The sequence below is a fragment of the Castanea sativa genome, chromosome 2, assembly GCF_040712315.1.
Source record: "Castanea sativa cultivar Marrone di Chiusa Pesio chromosome 2, ASM4071231v1".
Lineage (NCBI taxonomy): Eukaryota > Viridiplantae > Streptophyta > Magnoliopsida > Fagales > Fagaceae > Castanea > Castanea sativa.
In genome coordinates, this window is record NC_134014.1 from 33812105 (window position 1) to 33832477 (window position 20373).

The window sequence follows — 20373 nt, forward strand, 5'->3', positions numbered from 1 at the left end:
AACTATCACCCCTCTAAAAGTATCAATGAACCAACCTAGTTAGAAAGAGACATTGCAATTCTAAATTAATTTAAAAGGGAAGAAAACAAAATTTTTCTCTAACTATTGAAAAATAATTATTAATTAATTATCAATCTACTAAAATTACCCAAAGTATGCACATGCATTCTAACTAAAGGTAAACCAAATGATATTATTACATATTTACGTGCATTTTATTATAATTAATTCTTTGAAAAACCTAATTATAAAGTATTCACAATCACATGCGTTCAACTCTAATGGAAAGGATGCCTAGTGTTCACTAAAATCTAGATGTGGCTTAATTTTGAGATATGGTGGTCCAATTTTAGCACTTGAGGTGTCATATTGATCACTAAGACTTATAGATTTGTTTTTGATTTAGCACTTGAATATCTAACTATAAAAATTGTGATATATTTTTGTCATAAAATGACTTTTTCCTCATAGTGTGGGGGTTAAATGACAATTACTAAATGAGGTGACGTACTAATCACTAAGACTATGAAGTTTCTTTCTTATCCCTAAATTTTTAAATTAAAAAAATTTGTCTATAAGTATTGAAAAATAATGAATTAATTATCAACAAACCTACATTTTCTACTAAATTTCCCAAAGTATGCATGTGCATTGTTACTAAAGGTAAACTAATAATATTATTACATGTAATTAATTATAATTAATTCTTAGAAAAATCAATTATAAAGTATTTTCTTTGAAAAATCAATCATAAAGTATTCATGATCACATGTGTTCAATTCTAATTATAAGAATGCACATTGTTCTTTTGTTAAAATCTAGATGTGGCTCTATTTTGAGATTTGGTGGTCTGATTTTAGCACTTGAGGTGTCATATCGATCTCTAAGACTTCTAGATTTTTTTTTTTTAAAAAAATTAAGCACTTGTGTTTCCAAAGATAAAAATTGTGATTATTCCTGTCATAAAATGACGGTTTTTGCTCATAGCGTAGAGCTAAATGACAATTGCTAAATGAGTGTCTATATCCCTTCATTGGTGTAATTTGAATTCGTGAACAACAGTGTTAAGACCAAGTTTTGCAATTGGACTTAACGTAGGTGGATGGTGGAAAGAACAACTTAATGGTTAAAAGGGAAATTCTTAAACTAACATGCATTTAAGAATCTCTTAATGATTTAATAAGGAGGATTTCTGGAGGCTGGTTTTTTAGAATAGCTTGCATGCATGTGGAAAAAGGTGATCCTAAAAAGTTAGGAGTATTAAAATTTTAAATTGTGTGACAAACTCCCTTCAAAAAAAAAAAAAAAACCTGGCAATCTCTATAATTTTCCTAAATGACATGACAATTTATACACTTTTAAATTTGTTATATCTAATTTAAATTAGTAAATGGATCAATTTCAATTAGAGACTAGAGATGATCTTTTTTCCTGGGAAGTTGATTGGCAGGTTCGACTTCCATCACACAGTGAGTATGGGTTTGAAACTCATAAAACAAAAAATACTGTGTTAAATTTTTGTTGGTCTTATTCACTAGTAGAGTGACACCTGTATATGTGCCCTCATCACATATTGGCTATTGCACACTCTCTGTATTCATACGGTCAAACAAACACTATTTCAGTTAGAAATTAGAATTATCACCATTTCACAATTTTAACAAAATCGTGTTTTCAAAATATAATTTTATTGGGAGTATGTAACAAGATATAATCATGTTAGGCCATCAACGTCCCCTTTTTGCAGTGTAAACCAAAAATCAACGAAGATAGTTAGTGGCCATATAGCCCACAAGACTACAAATGGCAGTGAGGACAGTCATACATTACACATAAACTTATCCTCACATCTGCCACTGCATTGGCCTTCTAATCTCCTCCACTCAAATTTCATAATCCACTGCAAACGAAAAAGATCATACCCTCTCGTTTTCATACTTCTTCACCAACTCCTCGCAACCCCATAAAACCATCACACTTTCTTTCTCTTGCTCTGCTTTATCAACTAGCATTGCAGTCATGGCTACTGCAGTAACTGCCACGGTCTCTTTTCCATCATCCAAGTCATCTTCTCTGTCCTCCAGAACCTCTATAATCTTACCAGAGAGAATCCCTTTCAAGAAGGTATTTGGTTGTCTTTGTCTAGCTTTTGCACTGTGATTGTTTTGCTTGGAGTTTGTGACATGGTTTTTGGTTTCTCAGGTTCCTTTGCAGTACAGAGATGTTTCTGTTGGTGGAAGAGTGGTTTCGATCAGAGCCCAGGTCGCCACAGAGGCTCCTGCAAAGGTTGCGAAGGAATCCAAGAAAATGGAGGAAGGAGTGGTAGTGAACAAGTACAAACCGAAAAATCCATACACTGGAAGATGCCTACTTAACACTAAGATTACTGGTGATGATGCTCCTGGAGAAACTTGGCACATGGTCTTCAGCACTGAGGGTATGAACTCCTATGCCTTTTTAGTCTCTCTAAATGCATGCCCAACTTGATTGGGTATTCCGTATTGATTGAGTGTGTGTATTCTGAGTCCCATATCAGGCATACATTAGGTTGATACTTTATAAACAAATACAAGATGTGGCTAGCACTTTTCCTTTGATCGATATGCTTAACATCTTAAAAGATGACTTTGTTAACTCTTCAACATATAGTTTATATATATATTACCTTGATTTTATTTGTGGGCTTTTATGTGCTTCTTAATTTTTTATAGCCATTAATGATCCTTAATATGAAAGTTGCAAATGTATCAATGGACTTACAATAGCACAGCAGTCCCTCTTCAGCAAGAATAAAAAGGAAAAAGCACATCAGCTCCTATTATCTTCTAAGTTTCTGGGATAAGCATGAACACTAAGAATATAACAAATTCATCTTTAACATATTAATTATTTTGAAATGAAGTTGATAAAGAAATTGATCATTTTGAGCTATCTGGTTGATTGGTTGGCTTAGGGGAGATCCCATACAGAGAAGGGCAATCAGTTGGGGTAATTCCAGATGGTATTGACAAAAATGGCAAGCCTCACAAGCTGAGGTTATACTCAATTGCCAGCAGTGCCATTGGTGACTTTGGGGATTCCAAAACTGTGAGTTTTTTCATTAAAATGAACCATATTTGTTGTGAGAGTTAAAGTTTATAATTACATGATTTTATAATGGGTTTTGAGTTCTTTTGTCAAGTCAGTATTATCTACATCTCAACGGTTTTTTATTTCCATAGCTACCTAAGTCTTTGGTTTCAATTCATTTGGTTGTCTGACCTGTTACCTTAATACAGGTTTCTCTGTGTGTGAAACGGTTAGTGTACACCAATGATGCGGGAGAAATTGTTAAAGGAGTATGCTCAAATTTCTTGTGTAAGGATGCAGAACTATAGATCTATGAAAATTCCGTTCTTTGTCTACCAAATTCTAATGAAACATTTTCCATCTTTTTGGTTTTGAGCGAATCTTATGAGAAACAATTTGAGGCAACAGAAAACGGTACCACCAAATTAAGGAAGATACCTTAGCACCCTAGTTGCTTTAAATGTTTGCATTTCAGGTGACTTGAAACCTGGAGCTGAAGTGAAGATGACAGGACCTGTTGGAAAAGAAATGCTAATGCCAAAAGATCCCAACGCTACCATCATCATGGTATATTTTGGTTTGTTATCTTAAGCAAGTACAATGTCAAGAAATTTAATGTATACTCCATAAATTGATTCTGAATTTTTCAGTTAATTGATTTCTATGCATTAGTAATTTTGAATTCATTTGTTGCAGCTTGCAACTGGAACTGGGATTGCTCCTTTCCGCTCATATTTGTGGAAAATGTTCTTTGAGAAGCATGATGACTACAAGGTAGATAAAATGCAATCAATCTTGTTTTGATAAACCCTTGATGAGAAACTAACATGAACCCCGTGATGACGAAATTTCTCTCATTGAAGCTTCAAAACAGTATCAATGGCCTTGTAGCCTTGCGTTAAAGGTCTAAAGTTCAGCCCAGTAAAGCATTAAAAAGGTGGGACTTAGGAAAATGAAAAGAGTTATAACATGTGGTAACTCTCATGGAGACTGATATAAGAATTGGACTGAAGCCGTCATCAATCCTCGAAGAGAAGAGTAATATAGTTGTCACATACAAATACAATCACTAGGATGCAGTTGCAATGGTGCTTTCAGCATCAATTGCAAATGCTGCATTTTGTTAATTTTACTTATAAAAAGCCCATGATTCATCAGGAACTTCTTTCTGTATTATTGGCTGCTTGGAAATTAGAAACCATTCATCATAAACATCCCTTCTGTCACAATTGAAAAAATACGTATAGTGGTGAATTCCTGTGTATGCATCAGCTGATGATTTATTCATCTTTTTGACATGTTGTGTAGTTCAATGGTTTGGCGTGGCTCTTCTTGGGTGTCCCCACGAGTAGCTCACTGCTTTATAAGGAGGTGAGATGGACTAGAGTTTCCTCACTCATCAAAAACCTTTTTGCCTATGTTTTGAAATATACACTGAAAGTTCTCCTATTGTATGAGACAGGAATTTGAGAAAATGAAGGAGAAGGCCCCCGAAAATTTTAGACTTGACTTTGCTGTGAGTAGAGAGCAAAAAAATGAGAAAGGTGAGAAGATGTACATCCAAACCCGAATGGCTCAGTATGCAGAAGAGCTATGGCAATTGCTTAAGAAGGATAACACCTTTGTCTATATGTGTGGGCTGAAGGGGATGGAAAAGGGAATTGATGACATAATGGTTTCATTGGCTGCTAGAGATGGTAAGTAGCAGATCAAACTTTGGCTAGACTAGATAGACAATTTTTACCTTTCATGCCTTCAATCTTGTGTTTGATACATTTTTCAGGCATTGATTGGTTGGACTACAAAAAGCAGTTGAAGAGGGCAGAGCAATGGAATGTGGAAGTATACTAATGCCTAAAGTACTTGTACAAATTTCTCCCACTTCACTTTTAAGCGGCAACTGATAATGATTTCCACTGCATTCTGTAGATAGGTAATGCCTTTGTAATTTTTCATTTTATATTTTTGTCCTTTTTTGTTTAATGCAGCAGTTGTATGGTATAGCCTCCACAGGAGTTTTATTTATGAGGGGTCATGGATATATAGTCATAAATATAGTTGAAGCCAACTTCAACTTCTTTTTACGAATTTTCAGCTCCATTATTCATCATTAATCATGACAAAACGGTCATACATCCAGCTTAAGAAAAAATTGAAGACAAAATGTAATACTTATTTCAGGTGGCCATTATAATTCCGTCTGTAGATCCTACAGTCAAATTGTCCTGATTCAACTCCATATTTCAATTTTCTAAATCACATTGTGGACATCACTAAGGTTACTGTGTTATGATCCTTCACATTCTTCATTTTGATACTCCCAATCACATGAGAGTGTAAACATTGTCTACAAGCTAAAATTGGTACAAACTTTAGCTATTATCTGATTCTTACCAAGTCACAATTACATTTGGTTTATTTGTTTGGTATTAAGCTAGAATAACTTTTTGTTACTCCCTATTGTCTTTTGTATGCTAATTTACTGAAAATGATATGTTGTGAGACTTGACAAGTGTGACATTTGTATGCTAATTTACTGAAAATGAGATGTTGTGAGACCTAAGAATTGATATGTCACAGCTCACAGGTCTTATATTCTTACTTTTGAAACATCACGATTCTTGACACTCTGTTTGTTTCAAAGATGATATTTGTTAGAAAATTAGTCATTTTCCAAAATAAAATTTCTATAAAACGATCTCATTTTCCTATGCTTGGTATCAACTTTAAATGAGTTAAAAAATAATCTCTTACATTCCTTTATTTAGCTTACTGTGACATAGAACTATTTTTCAAAAAACAATTTAGTGGAAAATAATCTCTAAAAATAAGTCATCATTTTTTTATTGACTAAAGATAGTTTTCCTTTAACTCATTTTTTTTCTAATGCTACTAAACACTAGAAAATAGAAAAAAACTATCTCAACACATGATCTTCCATCAAAGCAAACAGAGCGCGAGTCTCTGTTCATCTGACATAAAATTGCTTTATGCAAGTAGTTAGCACATATAAATATAGGGTAAATTATAATTTGAAATTTGGGGTAAGTTCAATTTTTGACCATTGCAATCTTAAAAAGTTTGGATTTAGTCCATGAAATTTTAAAAATGAAACAATGTTGTTACTTTTGTCTACGGTTCGGTTCAGTTTTGTTATTTAAAATTGGGCTGAATCGATTTTGGTTTCTTAGACATGTGATTGGTTCAATTTTAGTCCCTTTAATATGTTGTTTCAATTTTGATCTCTCAAAAATAAGGTTTCTTAAATTCCTTTGGTTAGGCAAATGGAAAATTAGATGAAGGAACCGAATTATTCATTTTAAAAAAAAATGTAAGGATCAAGTCCAAAGTTTTAGATTCAAGGGATCAAAACAAATCTACACTAAATTTCAAGAGTGAAATTTATAATTTACCCATAAATATGTGTATAAGAGGTATTATAGTATAGACTAATTGCATAATTTGCATTTATCAAATAGTAAGACAGCCAGGGTATTTTCATTTTTTATTTAAATTTAGGATACTTCATTTTAATTATTCTTATAATTTGGGGCTAGCAAAGATGCATTCACACGCCAAATAATATAAAAGAATCACAAGATATAACAATATTTAACATAATTTGGCAACTCCAAGCCTATGTACATGGACAATGCCAACCAAAGTCCACAATCAATATATTGCCAAATCCTAAAAACCAAACTCATAGATGAAGGCAAACAAATCTCACACTTCCAACAGTCCTTACACTACAAAAAACAAACAAAATCTCAATTTACAAAGATAGGTATCTTTCAACCAAAACAAAATTACCAAATTACCCTTCAAACTTCAAAGAAACCCCATTCATATTCTTATAAGAGTCTTCTCTTCTTTTCAAGTTAGAGGACACTTAGGCCAAAACTACTAAATCTTTTATAACAATATTTATTTATAAGGTTTCATCTTTTGATTATATTCTTTGATTAACAAATAATATCCAATTACTTTTCAATATGAACTTTCATTCCATACCGCATCAAGAAAATACCTTTTTGTCCGCTCCAAAAAAAAAATCCAAACCAAATTAGAATAGTAATTTGAGTTTAAAAAATTAAGAAAAAAAAAAGATTTTTAGGCCAAAAAAAAAAGAAAAAAAGAAAAAGAAAGAAGAAGATATATATGCATATTTTTAATTGAAACATTTGTCATGATTGTTGGTTAGACCACCCACAAAAATTGAAAAATAATTTTATAAAAAAAATAAATATAGGGACCAAAATGAAAATAATCAAAATATAAAGGGTAAAAAGAGAAATTCAAAACATAAAAGAGGAAGCGCCAAAGGCCTTTAGCAGGGAATTAACGAAGCGGAGGCTATTAGGGTTTTGGGGGTAATATATATATATATATATATATATATATATATAAGGGCGCTCATACATAGATATCTCCGATCCCTTCACATTCTATTCACTATTCTGATTATACTATAGCTAGGGTTAGGGTTAGGGTTCTCGATCCAATGGCGGAGGTCAGGTCGACTGGTGTGGTCCGGTGGTTCAATGACTCGAAAGGCTTCGGGTTCATCACCCCCGATGAAGGAGGCGATGATCTGTTCGTCCATCAATCCGCGATCCAATCCGACGGCTTCCGTAGCTTGGCTGAGGGCGAGCTTGTCGAGTTCGATATAGAGTTGGGCGAGAACGAGAGGACCAAGGCGGTCAATGTCACTGGCCCTAACGGATCATCCATCCAGGGCAGCAACAGGTCCGGACGCGGTGGCGGCGGAGGCGGATTTGCCGGTGGTTGGAGAGGCGGAGATAGGCGTAACGGTGGTGGTGCTGGTTGTTACAATTGTGGTGATACTGGCCACATGGCTAGGGATTGTAACAGAGGAAGCGGTGGTGGCGGCGGCGGTAGTTGTTTCAGTTGTGGCGAGGTTGGGCACATGGCGAGGGACTGTCCACGTGGAAACAATTCTGGCGGTGGCGGTGGCGGTGGGGGCTGCTATAATTGTGGTGGCTACGGACACATGGCGAGGGACTGTAAGGAAAACACCGGTGGTGGCGGTGGCGGTGGCGGTGGCGGTGGCGGCGCATGCTATAATTGCGGGGAAATCGGGCATCTGGCAAGGGATTGCCGCAACAACGGAGGCAGCAGCGGCGGCCGTGGAGGCGGTGCCGGAGGCGGAAGAGGCTGTTTTCATTGTGGGAAGCAAGGGCATTTTGCAAGAGAGTGTCCTGAGGAAACTACCGCATCTTGAATAACAAGAAAAAAAAAAAAGAGTAATAGTACATATTCTCTTTTGGTTACTTTTATATCTGCTGGTGGATTATACATAGGATGTTTTGGCTAAATGGGTTTTTGATGTTCTGTGTTGGTTTTTAAAGTTGGTCATCAAGCTTCTGTTTGATCAGCAAATTTTCCGGTTTACACAGCACACAGATATTGTGTTCTTTTGGATTGGATAAGATTATTAATGACTGCGGCATAACTTTCTAATTGAGCAGTTTATCTAGCCTTTTCTATATCTCATATATCTGGCATTGTTAATTTTTGCATATTGTTGTTCTGTTATAGTGTTATTGGTGTTACTCCATGCTTTCATTAGTGGTTTCGCTTATACATAAGATGTTTTGGCTAAATGGATTTTTGATTTTTTGTTGGTTTTTAAGTTGGTGATCAAGCTGCTTTTTTATCAGCAAATTTTCTGGCCTACATAGCGCACAGATATATGTGGTGGTTTGGATTAAAATTAGGGCTTATTTATCATGACTTTGGACCTGCGGCTTTACTTCATAATTGAGCAGTTCTAATCGTTATCTAGCTTTTCTTTTGTATAATATATCTAGCATTGTTACTGTTTGCATTGTATTGTTCTGTTATAGTGGTTTGACTCTTTCAAAAATGAGTAATAGCACATATTCACTTTTACTATTAAATTTGGTGGGTTATACATGGGATGTTATGGCTAAATGGGATTTTGATTTTGTGTTGGTTTTAAGTGACTGGCTGTTTGATCAGCAAATTTTCCAGTCTACATAGCACATAGATGTGTGGTGGTTTAGATAAGAATTAGGGTATTCTTATTAATGACTGCGGTAGTAACTTTCTAATTGAGCAGTTCTAATCTTCATCTAGATTTTATTTTATCTAATATGTCTAAAACTGTTAATTTTTGCATAGTATTGTTCCTATCAAAAAAGAAAAAGTGTGCATAGTATTGTTCTGTTATAGTGTTAGTGGTGTTACTGCATGATTTCATTAGTGGTTTAACTGTTGCCAGTTGCGCATTTTTGTTAACATAATTGAAAGTTGTTTAAGGTAGTACCTAGAAAAATGAGACTATAAAAGCTTAAAGAAATATTTGATGCCAAACAGCCATGAATCTTTTATTTTAAGAACTACTCCTTACCATTCAAGTCTGTCTTGTTTTTCAAAGTTGCAATATTGATATCATTGTAACATTCATTACACACATACAATGGGGTTTGTCAGAAATCTATTTGATGTCAAACAGCCATGAATATTTTATTAGATGCCAAACAGCCATGAATATTTTATTTTAAGAGCTACCCCTCACCATTCTAGTCTCTTGCTGTTCAAAGTTGCAATATTGATATCATTGTAACATGCATTACACATATAATGGGGTTTGTCAGAAATCTATTTGTTGTACTTTGTTAATTGTGCAAGGCATTATGATATATTCTCTAACAAGGGATTGATTAAATGTAAACAAATTTTATGCAAGTAAACAATCTAAAACAATTGGAAGATTTTATGCTGGAAAATATGTACAAGCAGTTAAGAAGCATGGTCAAATAAAGTTATATTATCAACTGGAGTGATTAGGCTTCAAGAGTTTGAGTCAATGACTATAGGTATGTAAGTTATTAGGATTTATATAGCCTTAGCATTTCAGGGCATTGCCTCAATGTTGCCTAATTGCCAATTTACATGATTACAATGAGCTTGGCAACACAGATGGTTCCTCTCCTTTGTTTGCGTCTGTGTAGATTGTTTCTCTCCTTTGTTTGCGTCTATAGATTTGTTCCTCTCCTTTGTTTGCTGCTTCAAACTTGTTATAGCCTCCTTTTCTTTTCTGAATTGTTTGAGGCTCCTTAAATAAAAGAGCTTGTAGGAATTAAGTTGTGCTCTGGAGTATTAGTGCAAGTAAGTTTTGATCCTGCATAAGTTTTGATCCTGCATTGCTTCTTGATTCTGATGAAGTTAATCGTAAAAGTTGAGTTCCTTCTAAGTTCTAGTGCAATTAAGTTTTTGCATGGGAAGGACATATATGGGTTGGGTTCAAGTTCTATATGGTGTGACATTTGGCCTCTCAATATCTTTTAATTCTGGATGTGCATTTTGAGAAAACCACTTTTGGATTATATTTTTTTTCCTTAAGAAAATTAGAGATCAATACTATCCCATCTATAAGTGCTTAAGTTTCAAGTTGGTCTAAAGTTGGTTAGATTACACTATACAGTCAAACAAAAAGGAAGGACATGTATAAAAGAGGAGGTTCACGTTTCTGTTGAAAGTTTTAGCCCATCAGTGTACCTGTTTGCTTCTCAATAGATGGTCTCAAGATAGTCTCAAATGGAGATCTTCCATGGCCCTGACTTTTGTGATCTTGCATAATAATAGTGTCAATGTAATCTTGCTATTGTGACATTTTTTTTTTGGAATAAAAGGTTCACTATATACAGCTGTGTTTTTAAGGCAATGTGCAATGCTTTTCATGGTGTGTAATGTCATTTACGAATAAGTGGGAAAAGTAATTGAAATTTTAATATTACACTTGGTTGCAAAAAAAAATTTCCCCAATTTGTTGCAACTTGCAAGTTTGTTGAGCTTTATTTCCATTGATGCATTTGGATGATACGTGTAAGTTAATGCTCCGGTTTCTCTGTCATACGTAAATTATTTTTCACGGTCTTACTACCATGAGATCTGGGGTGTCTCGAATTCTTTGTTTCCTTGGAAGGGTGTTTGGAAACCAAAGATTTTTAAGTGCGTGACGTTTTTTCTGTGGACTGCCGCTCATGGTTGGATCCTTACTTTGGATAATCTAATGCTAAAAGGTCGCTCTTTGGCTAATAGGTGTTGTATGTGTTACTGTGATGGGGAGTCGGTTAACCACCTTTTTCTTCATTGTCCTGTTATCCACTCTCTTCTATGCTTCAGGCCTTTGGTATTCTTTGGGTTATGCTAGGCTCGGTGGCGGGTTTGTTGTCTTGCTGACATCAGTGGCTTAAGAAGCACAACTCGGACATTTGGAACTTGGTTTCGGGGTGCTTAATGTGAATTGTGTGGTTGGAACGAAATCGTCGATCTTTTAAGAATAAAGGAAAGATGTTGGATGAGTTAAAGCTTTTATACCATCAGTCTTTTTGAGTGGTCTCAGTGTTGAAATTTTACTGATTGCTCTTCTCTCTTTTTGTCCTTCCTTTGCTTAGTTTCCTGATTTTTCTCTGTTTGTTGTGCTGTTTGTTCTTTTTTTTGCTTCTTGTTCATCATAATGAACTTCTTGTATTTTTTATTTTTCTATCATTTACAAAAATTTCCTGATTATCTATCAAAAATTTTTTTTTTTTCATGTTCTGAGCTTTGGGCTTTGATTTGATCCTCCCACATTTTTTTAAGTTAGTGGCCCAAACGTTCCTTGGACTCCTCGAATTAAGCGCCTCTTGACGTAACCAATGAGGCAGCGTTGCAGTTGTCTGAACTTTGGGAGTTTCGAAGTGTCTCTCTGGTCCCTTTGGTTTCGCAGAGGACAAATATTGCCGAACCGACCTATCTATGTCATCCCACGTCTTGTTTAGTTAGACTGTCAAAGTTGCTTGCTTGTTTTAAAACTCTGACCATGACAATGTTAGCAAGATTGTCAAGTTGCTTACATCCAAGGACGGTACTAGATTTTTTCATATGACGGTGCAAAGAAGCCTCTTTCATTCTTCGAAGGGGCAGGCGCGTTGGAAGAACTATTTGTTATTATTTTGTGAAGTGGAAACAGACGTTTTTATTAGTCATCTTTGTTCTGTATGTGCGAAGGAAATACACAGGTCAACAAAGTATTTCGTCACGGTAATCGGTTAATTTCAGCATGGCTATCATTATTCTCTTAAATAAATTTTTTTTTTTTAAATGTTGACAAGGATTCTAATTAGACAATCAGAAGCCCAGCATGTCATGGTGGTAGAACGTTGTCCACATTGAGACTAGCTCGGATTCATTTAACTTAGGCCCGCAATTTGCAAAATGGGTTGACTTTCTAACTAGCGATGGATAGCCTCAAGCTAATTATCTCAAGCATTCAGTATATAAATCACTGCTTTCATAATAATATGTGGACCATGAAAATCCATATGTAGAATACACAAGAACATTCTCATTGAAGGTTGTAAATGCTCTAATATACTATTTTTATAGCTCTAAAAAGCATCCACAATAAGAAATGCTATCCCATCTTATTTTACAATATCAAAAAGTTACTTTATTAATTATACCATACCATTTTACAATACATCATGATGGGACTGACGAAGTGAAACATAGACGAGGTGGCCTCACGGACGAACCTAACCCGTTATCGTCATCATCAGAGGAAGAGTTAAGGCCATTGAATGCTGCCAATAAAGCCTCAACCGTTGCAAGACCAGCTGGACGAACTAACGGGAAGGCATTAACTCCCATTACTCCCCTGAAGACGTTATCAGAAGAGGCATTAATGCCCCAACGAATACAATCCCCAAGCATGGCATATAAAACCCTTTCAACACCAAAACAAGGTACACAAAAAAAGAACTACATCACAATTTTAACTACTTTTATTCCCGATATCTCAACAACCTGCCTTTTTCTCCAGTACCGACTTTATCATCGAGGTGTTGTGGCAAGGTGCACCACACCGTGACCACTTGATTAAATTCCTCAAGCTCCCACAGTTCGTCGAGTACCTCCGGTGAGCCATCCGGACGAATCCCGCAAAGAATCAACGAGATACCGGCTTCATCGGGCTTGGCGCCGTCCGTGGGAACGACTTTCTCATACAACAAGAACACAGCTCCACCAGCATGGAATCCAACCAGACTCAGCCGGCCTTGGCGCAAAGAAGTCCGAAATCTTGCACCACCGTCGAAGAACTTACAAGACAGTAATCAAGAGACGGCAGTAGGTTACGCAAGAAGAGAACCTGGCCAAGAGCCGTTCAAGAGGACGAAGGATAGCTACGGGAGAAGTGACCGACGGAGAACTGCAACCCTGCAAGAAAGCGCATTCTCGACATCCTCCAAGAGACGAGGAAGGAGATGGATGAATTAAGAAACGCGATCAAAGAGAAGGCGGATCGAAGCCCGGATAAATGGAGCGAGCGACGGACTCCCCTTTACCATGGCAGCCCTAGAACGACCGGCACTGCCGAAATTTCGGCTACCTCGCCGAGCCTTTCGACGGCTCAAAGACCCCCAAGATCACCTTAACACCTTCAAGACGACCTTAGGCCTTCAACAGCCCCCCGACGAGATCATGTGTCGTTCATTCCCCACTACGGGCGGAGCCGGACGAGAATGGTTCACGAGATTGCCCACTTCGTCCATCGACAATTTTCGAGCAACTAAGTGCTTTCCGCGCCATTTCGTCGGGGGGCAACGTCCCAAAAGACCAAATGGATCACTTACTCACTATTAAGCAAGGAGAGAGGAGACTTTGCGATCGTATGTAAAACGCTTCACTCGGAGACTCTCAGAGGTGGACGATGCGTACGATAAGGTCCACTCGACGACATTTAAGGTGGCTTAAGTCCAGAGAACTCGTCGTCTCGTTAGCAAAGAATCCACCCCTGACGATGGCGTAGATGTTGTTGAAAGCTCAAAAGTACATGAATGCCGAGGACGCATCGGCGGCCATCGTAGACGAGGGAAAGCTAAGGACGGAAGGAAGAAAGGAAGACGAACGCAGTGGCCAAAAGCAGGAGCGTCCAAGCCGCCGGGGAGGTGACATCGATAGACGAAGAGACGAGAAAGCTCCACGACCGGTAAAATTCACTCCTTTAATTATGCCCGTTGACAAAATTTTGGCATGCATCCAGATCAACACCACCTAAAGGCCGAAGCCCTCGCACTCGTCACCAAGTGTGCGGGACAAAAGCAAATACCGCCGATTCCACAAGGACCACGGCCATTACGTAAGATTGCCGAGATCCGAAGGATGATAAGAATTGATACGTAAAGGAAAACTTCAAGCACGTAAGGAAGCGGGACTCCAATGTGTTCGCAGGGCAACACGAGCCAACGAGAGCCCTCGTCCAAAAACGAAGGTCGCCAATCTCAACCACAAGAAGTGATCGAGAGATAAGCACGATAGCAAGAGGACCTTTCGTGGGGATCGTGCAAGTCCCTCAAGAAAGCATACCGTAGACAAGTAAACAAATGATCCATACTAACCCCCATATCAAGCAAAGACTGACGAACCAAGATATATTCTTCAAGAAGAGGACGCAAAGGGGGTCAGCAGCCCCATAACGACCCTCCTCGGTGATAGCACTCACAATTGAAGGATTCAATACTAAAAGGATCCTCGTTGACAACCCGTAGCTCATGGACATTATGTACCTATCGGCCTTCCAACAATCAAGCTAGGTCCCGGTAGATCGCGTCCGTTCGAGTCCCCCTCGCCGCCTTTACGGTGACAGTGGTATACCCCAAGGGCATCGTGACACTAAAAGTAACGATGCAGCGCCTACCCGAGTGCCAGACCCGTCATCCGGACTTCCCGGTCGTGGACCGCCCTTCTTCGTACAATGTGATCATTGGTAGGCCTACGCTCAACCGTGAAGGTGCGCAACGTCCACCTACCGCCTAAAGATAAAATTCCCAACCGAAGACGGAGTCGGCGAGGTAAAAGGAGACCAAGTCTTGGCCGCAGAATGCTACCAGCCGTGTTAGCTACAAGAGAAAACCACACATGGACGATCGAGAGAGATAAAGAGGCAAATGGAAGCCCCGGAACGGTGGAACTCGTCGAGGGGGAAAGCTCAAAGGTGACGAGGATAGGTACAACCATAAGTCCCGAGATGAGGAATGAACTCGTCCGTTTCCTTAAAGGAAATTCGACGTATTTGCATGCGAGTCACGAAGATATGCTGTGCATACCATGCCGATAATCCGGCACGAGTCAAGACAGATCCCGAGAAGAAACCCGTCCAAATAAACGACGGTCTTTGCCCCCGAACGAAACCAAGCAATCATGGAAGAAGTTACCGCATTGTCAGCGTACTTCATCCGAGAAGTTTATTATCCCGAATGGATGGCCAACGTCGTGTTAAGTGAAGAAAGCAAATGGAAAATGGAGAATGTGTAGACTTCACGGACCTAAACAAAGCCTCGCCCGAAAGATAGTTTTCCCCTCGCCGAGGATAGATCATTGCAGACTCTACGGCCGGACATAAATTACTAACATTCATGGATGCATTTTCGTGTTACAACCGTATAAAGATGGCCGAGGAAGATCGTGAAAAACCGCTTTCATCACAAGCCAAGGACTCTACGTTTATAAGGTAATGCCCTTCCTGACCGAAGAACGCAGGGCAACGTACCAAAGATTGGTGAACAAGATGTTCGCCGAGCAAATTGGAAGAAATATGGAAGCATGTGACGATATGCTCGTCAAGAGCAAAGAAGAGGGACTCACCCGGACGACCCGGGAGAGACATTTAATACCCTCCGAAAATACGTATGAAGCTCAACCCTAGTAAATGTGTTTTTGGGGTAGCTTCGGGAAAATTCTCTAGGGTTCATGGTATCCCAAAGTGGAATAAGCAAATCCGGAGAAAGTGCAAGCGATACTCGACATGGCATCCCCCAAAACCATCAAAGAAGTCCAAAAGCTCACTGAAGAATAGTCGCTTCGACAGGTTCGTCTCTAAAGCGACGGACAAATGTCTCCCATTTTTCAAAACGTTGAAGCAAGCGTTCGCCCGGATCGACGAGTGCGAGGCCTTTTCAAGAACTCAAGCGCTACCTAGGCAGCCTCGCCCGTCTCGAGTCCCTCAAAAACAGGAGAGAACCTTTTATTTATACCTCGGCTTCTCATCCACAGCCCGTCGCCGCGGCCTTAATCCGAGAAGAAGACAAGAAGCAGCTCTTCCGCTTTATTATGTCACCAAGCCTTCCAAGGAGCAGAGGCCAAATACCCTGTGATTGAGAAGATTGTCTTCGCCCTAATAAGCAGCTTCGCGAAAGCTACGACCATACTTCGAAGCACACCCTATCCTTGTAATGACGATCAACCCATCGCAGAAATCCACGAGCAAGCTCAAGCCCGGGAGAATGGTCCATGGGCAATCGAACTCACCAATTCGACATCGAATACCATCCCGTAACGGCCATCAAGGCGCAAGCTCTAAAGGGACTTCATAGCGTAATTCACCCTCCCGTACGATGGTGACCTGATGGACGAGGCGAACAGCTGACGATTCGATCGACTCGATCGTCTGTACTGAAGAGGGAGGAGTAGGATCATTATAAACACCCCCAATGGAGAAAACTCCAATATGGAGTCCAATTAAAATTCCCGCAACCAACAACGAGGCCGAATACGAAGGCATACCGACGGACTAAGACTTGGCAATGCTCTCGGATTAAGAACTCGCTCATTCGCAGTGACTCGAAACTAGTGATAGGCGTATCGTGGAAGAGGCATGAGGCGAAGGAAGAAAGGATGCGTATACCTCAAGTTGGTCGACATCTAGCTCGTGGGTTCGACAAGTTGAATTTCGCCAGATCCCGAGAAGCTGACGCAGGCAGTACGAGGTCGCCAAGCATGGCCTCGTCTATTAAAGAACCAACGAACAAGGAAATTCTCATGGAGATTTAGAAATACCCCAAGCATCGAAGAAGTCCCCGTATTCTCCATCCGTAACATAGGTGCGGATGGATGGAACCGATCGTCTCGTATCTCCAAGACGGGCATCTCCTCGTGACTCACGAAGCCGGAAGGTTAAAGCAAGAGCGCGGTTTACAATTCTCGAATGATACCTTATACAAAAGCAGGGTTTTCCTGCCTTACCCGTTGTCTCGACGAGGAAGAAGCCAAGCACGTCCTCCACGAAATCCACGGCGGATTCGCGGAGACTACGCCGGCCTAGATCCCCGGTAAGAAAAGTTGTTAGAATGTGATATTTCCGGCCAACCATGCAGGAAGACGCCACGGAGCTCGTCAAGAGGTGCGATAAGTGCCGCAGGTTCGGAATGTCCGTAGGCCGCGCCAGGAAAGATGACGACGACATTACCTCCCGTGGCCATTCGCACAACGGGGGATTGATATCGTCGGCCCATTACCCAAGGAAAAGGACAAAAGGTTCTTGCTCGTCGCTATCGATTACTTCACTAAACGGGTCGAAGCCGAGGCAATGGCAACGATGCGAAGCAAGAATCCGTAACTTCGTGTGGAGAAATATAGTCCGTGTGTTCGGATTCCAAGAATGTTTATTTTGGATAATGGCCGAGCGTTCGAGCCTGTGGATTTAGGGACTTCGCTTCGGGCTAGGCATCAAGAACAAATTCTCGTCACCCGGACACCCGCAAATGGGAAACTGACAAATGAAGTAACTAATCGAACCCCGCCAGATCCTCAAAGCCCAGCCTAGACGAAGCCGGGTGGCGCATGGCCGGAAGAATTGCCCAATGTCTTCGCGGGCCTGCCGTAACGCAAGAAGAACCCCAACGGGAGAGACACCTTTCAAAGCTCACCTATGGCACCAAAGCCGTAATTCCCGTCGAGGTAGGGATGGCCAGCATCAGGCGAGAAGTGTTCCATGCGAGGACAATGACGACCAACTTCGAATCAACTCGGATTGCCTAGACGAAGTTAGGATAAGGCGTCTCGACGTGACGGTTAAGTACCACGAAGATGAATGAGTATTATAACAAAAGGGTCAAGCTCGAAGACTAGAAATTGGCGATCTCGTCCTACGCAAGGTGACTACCGCAACTAAAAACTCCGCCCACGGAAGCTCGGTCCCCACGTGGGAAGGACCTTATAGGGTCGTGCACTACTCCCGACAAGGTAGCTATCATTCGAGACCCTGGGGACGGACAAAGACTCCCACGACCCTGGAACATAGAACATTTGAAGAAGTACCACCAATAGATATAGATCAAGAATGTACCAATTCCTCAAAATTAATGAAATGATGTTTCAAATGATGTGCTCATACAGGTACCAAGTATCGGAGAATTAGAAATAAAAAATGCCTAAGTAATAAGATTCCGCATCGACGGATGTACATTACTGACGAAGGCAATACAAAATTTTCCTAAGTAATAAGATTCCGCAGAGACGGATGTAAATTACTGACGAAGACAAAAGCAAAGAACTTTTGTCTAAGTAATAAGATTCCGCAGAGACGGATGTAAATTACTGACGAAGACAAAAGCACAGAACTTTTGTCTAAGTAATAAGATTCCGCAGAGACGGATGTAAATTACTGACGAAGACAAAAGCACAGAACTTTTGTCTAAGTAATAAGATTCCGCATCGACGGATGTACATTACTGACGAATACAAAAGCAAAGAACTTTTGTCTAAGTAATAAGATTCCGCAGAGACGGATGTAAATTACTGACGAATACAAAAGCACAGAACTTTTGTCTAAGTAATAAGATTCCGCATCGACGGATGTACATTACTGACGAATACAAAAGCAAAGAACTTTTGTCTAAGTAATAAGATTCCGCGTCGACGGATGTACATTACTGACGAAGACAAAAGCAAAGAACTTTTGTCCAAGTAATAAGATTCCGCATCGACGGATGTACATTACTGACGAAGACAAAAGCACAGAACTTTTGTCTAAGTAATAAAATTCTGCATCGACGGATGTGCATTACTGACGAAGAGCAAAGCAAAAAAAAAAAAACATGAGAAGGCTTAAGTAATAACGTTCCCATCAAATGAGCGAACATTACTGACGGATACAAAAAAATTTTATAGAGCAGAACATGTGAAAGTAGATATGATATTATAAAAGCCTAAAAACCAGAGGCCATTGTTTGTACGAAAAAAAAAAGGGAAACCCATAAACACCGGGCTAAAAATACACATATAAACCTTTAAAATTTTCTGGAAAGCAACCCTTAAAACATAGGGCAAAAAAAAAAAAAAAAAAAGAAGATAATTTTTCACGGTCAAAAGGTGTTCAAGCGTCCGATCAACATCATCTTCGCCGGGGACTTTGGAGCGAAGCTTCAACGACCGGAACATCAAGAAGGCCTTCAAGAGCGCTGCCAGCTCGCGGCTCGAGCAGCCTCGTCACCGAGATTTCCCCGTCTACCTCTTCCATATCCAATGTCTTCGTGTCGATCCTGCATGATGCTGAAAGGCACTTCCCAAGCTCGAACCCTTTGAAGTACCACCGAAGAGTACAGAGTTGTACTCCTCCGTCCGCCGGAAACCTTCAATCGCTCCGGAGGCGACGACCTTGATTTTTTCCTTCGCACCTGCCACCTCCCCGTCTTTTTCAAGCACGAGCCGTCGCTCTACCTTCGGCTCGTCACTTAGCTTCCTAGCTTCCTCCCCGGCTTGTCGGGCGCTCTCCATCGAAGCAATTAGTTCCCTCTTCATCTTTGAATTCTCCATCTCCAAGACCTTGATCCGGATGCGAAGACTCAACCTTAACCTCCCGAGCAAGATACTCGGCGAGGGTGAACCAGCCTCCAAAGACCTAAAAATATACATGTTAGTTTATACACGGCGACATTTAGCTCAAAATAAACCAGCCGTAAAAGACACGTATGTTACCTCCGGACGAGCTTCGGAGACGACGACCCATCAATTCACTTCGCGGGCATGCCCGAGAACACCTTCGTGTCTTCTGCGTCACGACTCCACGAGCCCGGTCCATCGCGCCTTCTCGTCATCCCAAATGGTCGACGAAGATGTAGTCTCCTTCCCCTCTCCGCCGTACGAGGCCTCTTCGAAGTAGGGGTTCGGATCTCTTCTATTGAAGTAGCGGCGAGGCCGTCCTCGTAGTGTCCGCACCCGAAACCACGGGGTTAGGCGAAGTAATCGGGTGATGGAGGTAACTTTTCCTTTCACCCGACCACTTTCTTCCCTATGTTGGACAAAGGTTCGTCCTTCCGGATCGCATTTTCTCGTACATACCCTTATTAAATTTAGTCGTCATCTCGCAATAGAAGAAAGTATTGTAAAAGAACAGAGCAAATAAATACGAATGTAGATCCGACGAACCCAAACACTTACTCTTCTTCCCTTCAATATCGAGGCTTCGTGAGGACGAAGCGGAGATGGATCGGG

At 40.1% G+C, this 20373-nt stretch overlaps 2 protein-coding genes across 2 annotated transcripts; both read left to right on the forward strand.

The window, feature by feature from the left end:
• The first annotated feature begins 1811 nt into the window (after positions 1-1811).
• Positions 1812-5157, forward strand: LOC142623861 (ferredoxin--NADP reductase, leaf isozyme, chloroplastic). Its single transcript, XM_075797338.1, has 9 exons — positions 1812-2124; positions 2203-2437; positions 2954-3087; positions 3279-3357; positions 3545-3636; positions 3766-3843; positions 4378-4440; positions 4532-4766; positions 4853-5157. Exons 1-9 carry the CDS (start codon positions 2020-2022, stop codon positions 4918-4920), a joined length of 1089 nt encoding a protein of 362 aa, XP_075653453.1. The 5' UTR covers positions 1812-2019; the 3' UTR covers positions 4921-5157.
• A 2250-nt stretch (positions 5158-7407) lies between these two features.
• Positions 7408-8553, forward strand: LOC142626215 (uncharacterized). Its single transcript, XM_075800009.1, has one exon. The coding sequence runs from the start codon at positions 7574-7576 to the stop codon at positions 8312-8314; it is 741 nt and encodes a 246-aa protein (XP_075656124.1). The 5' UTR covers positions 7408-7573; the 3' UTR covers positions 8315-8553.
• Positions 8554-20373: the final 11820 nt, after the last annotated feature.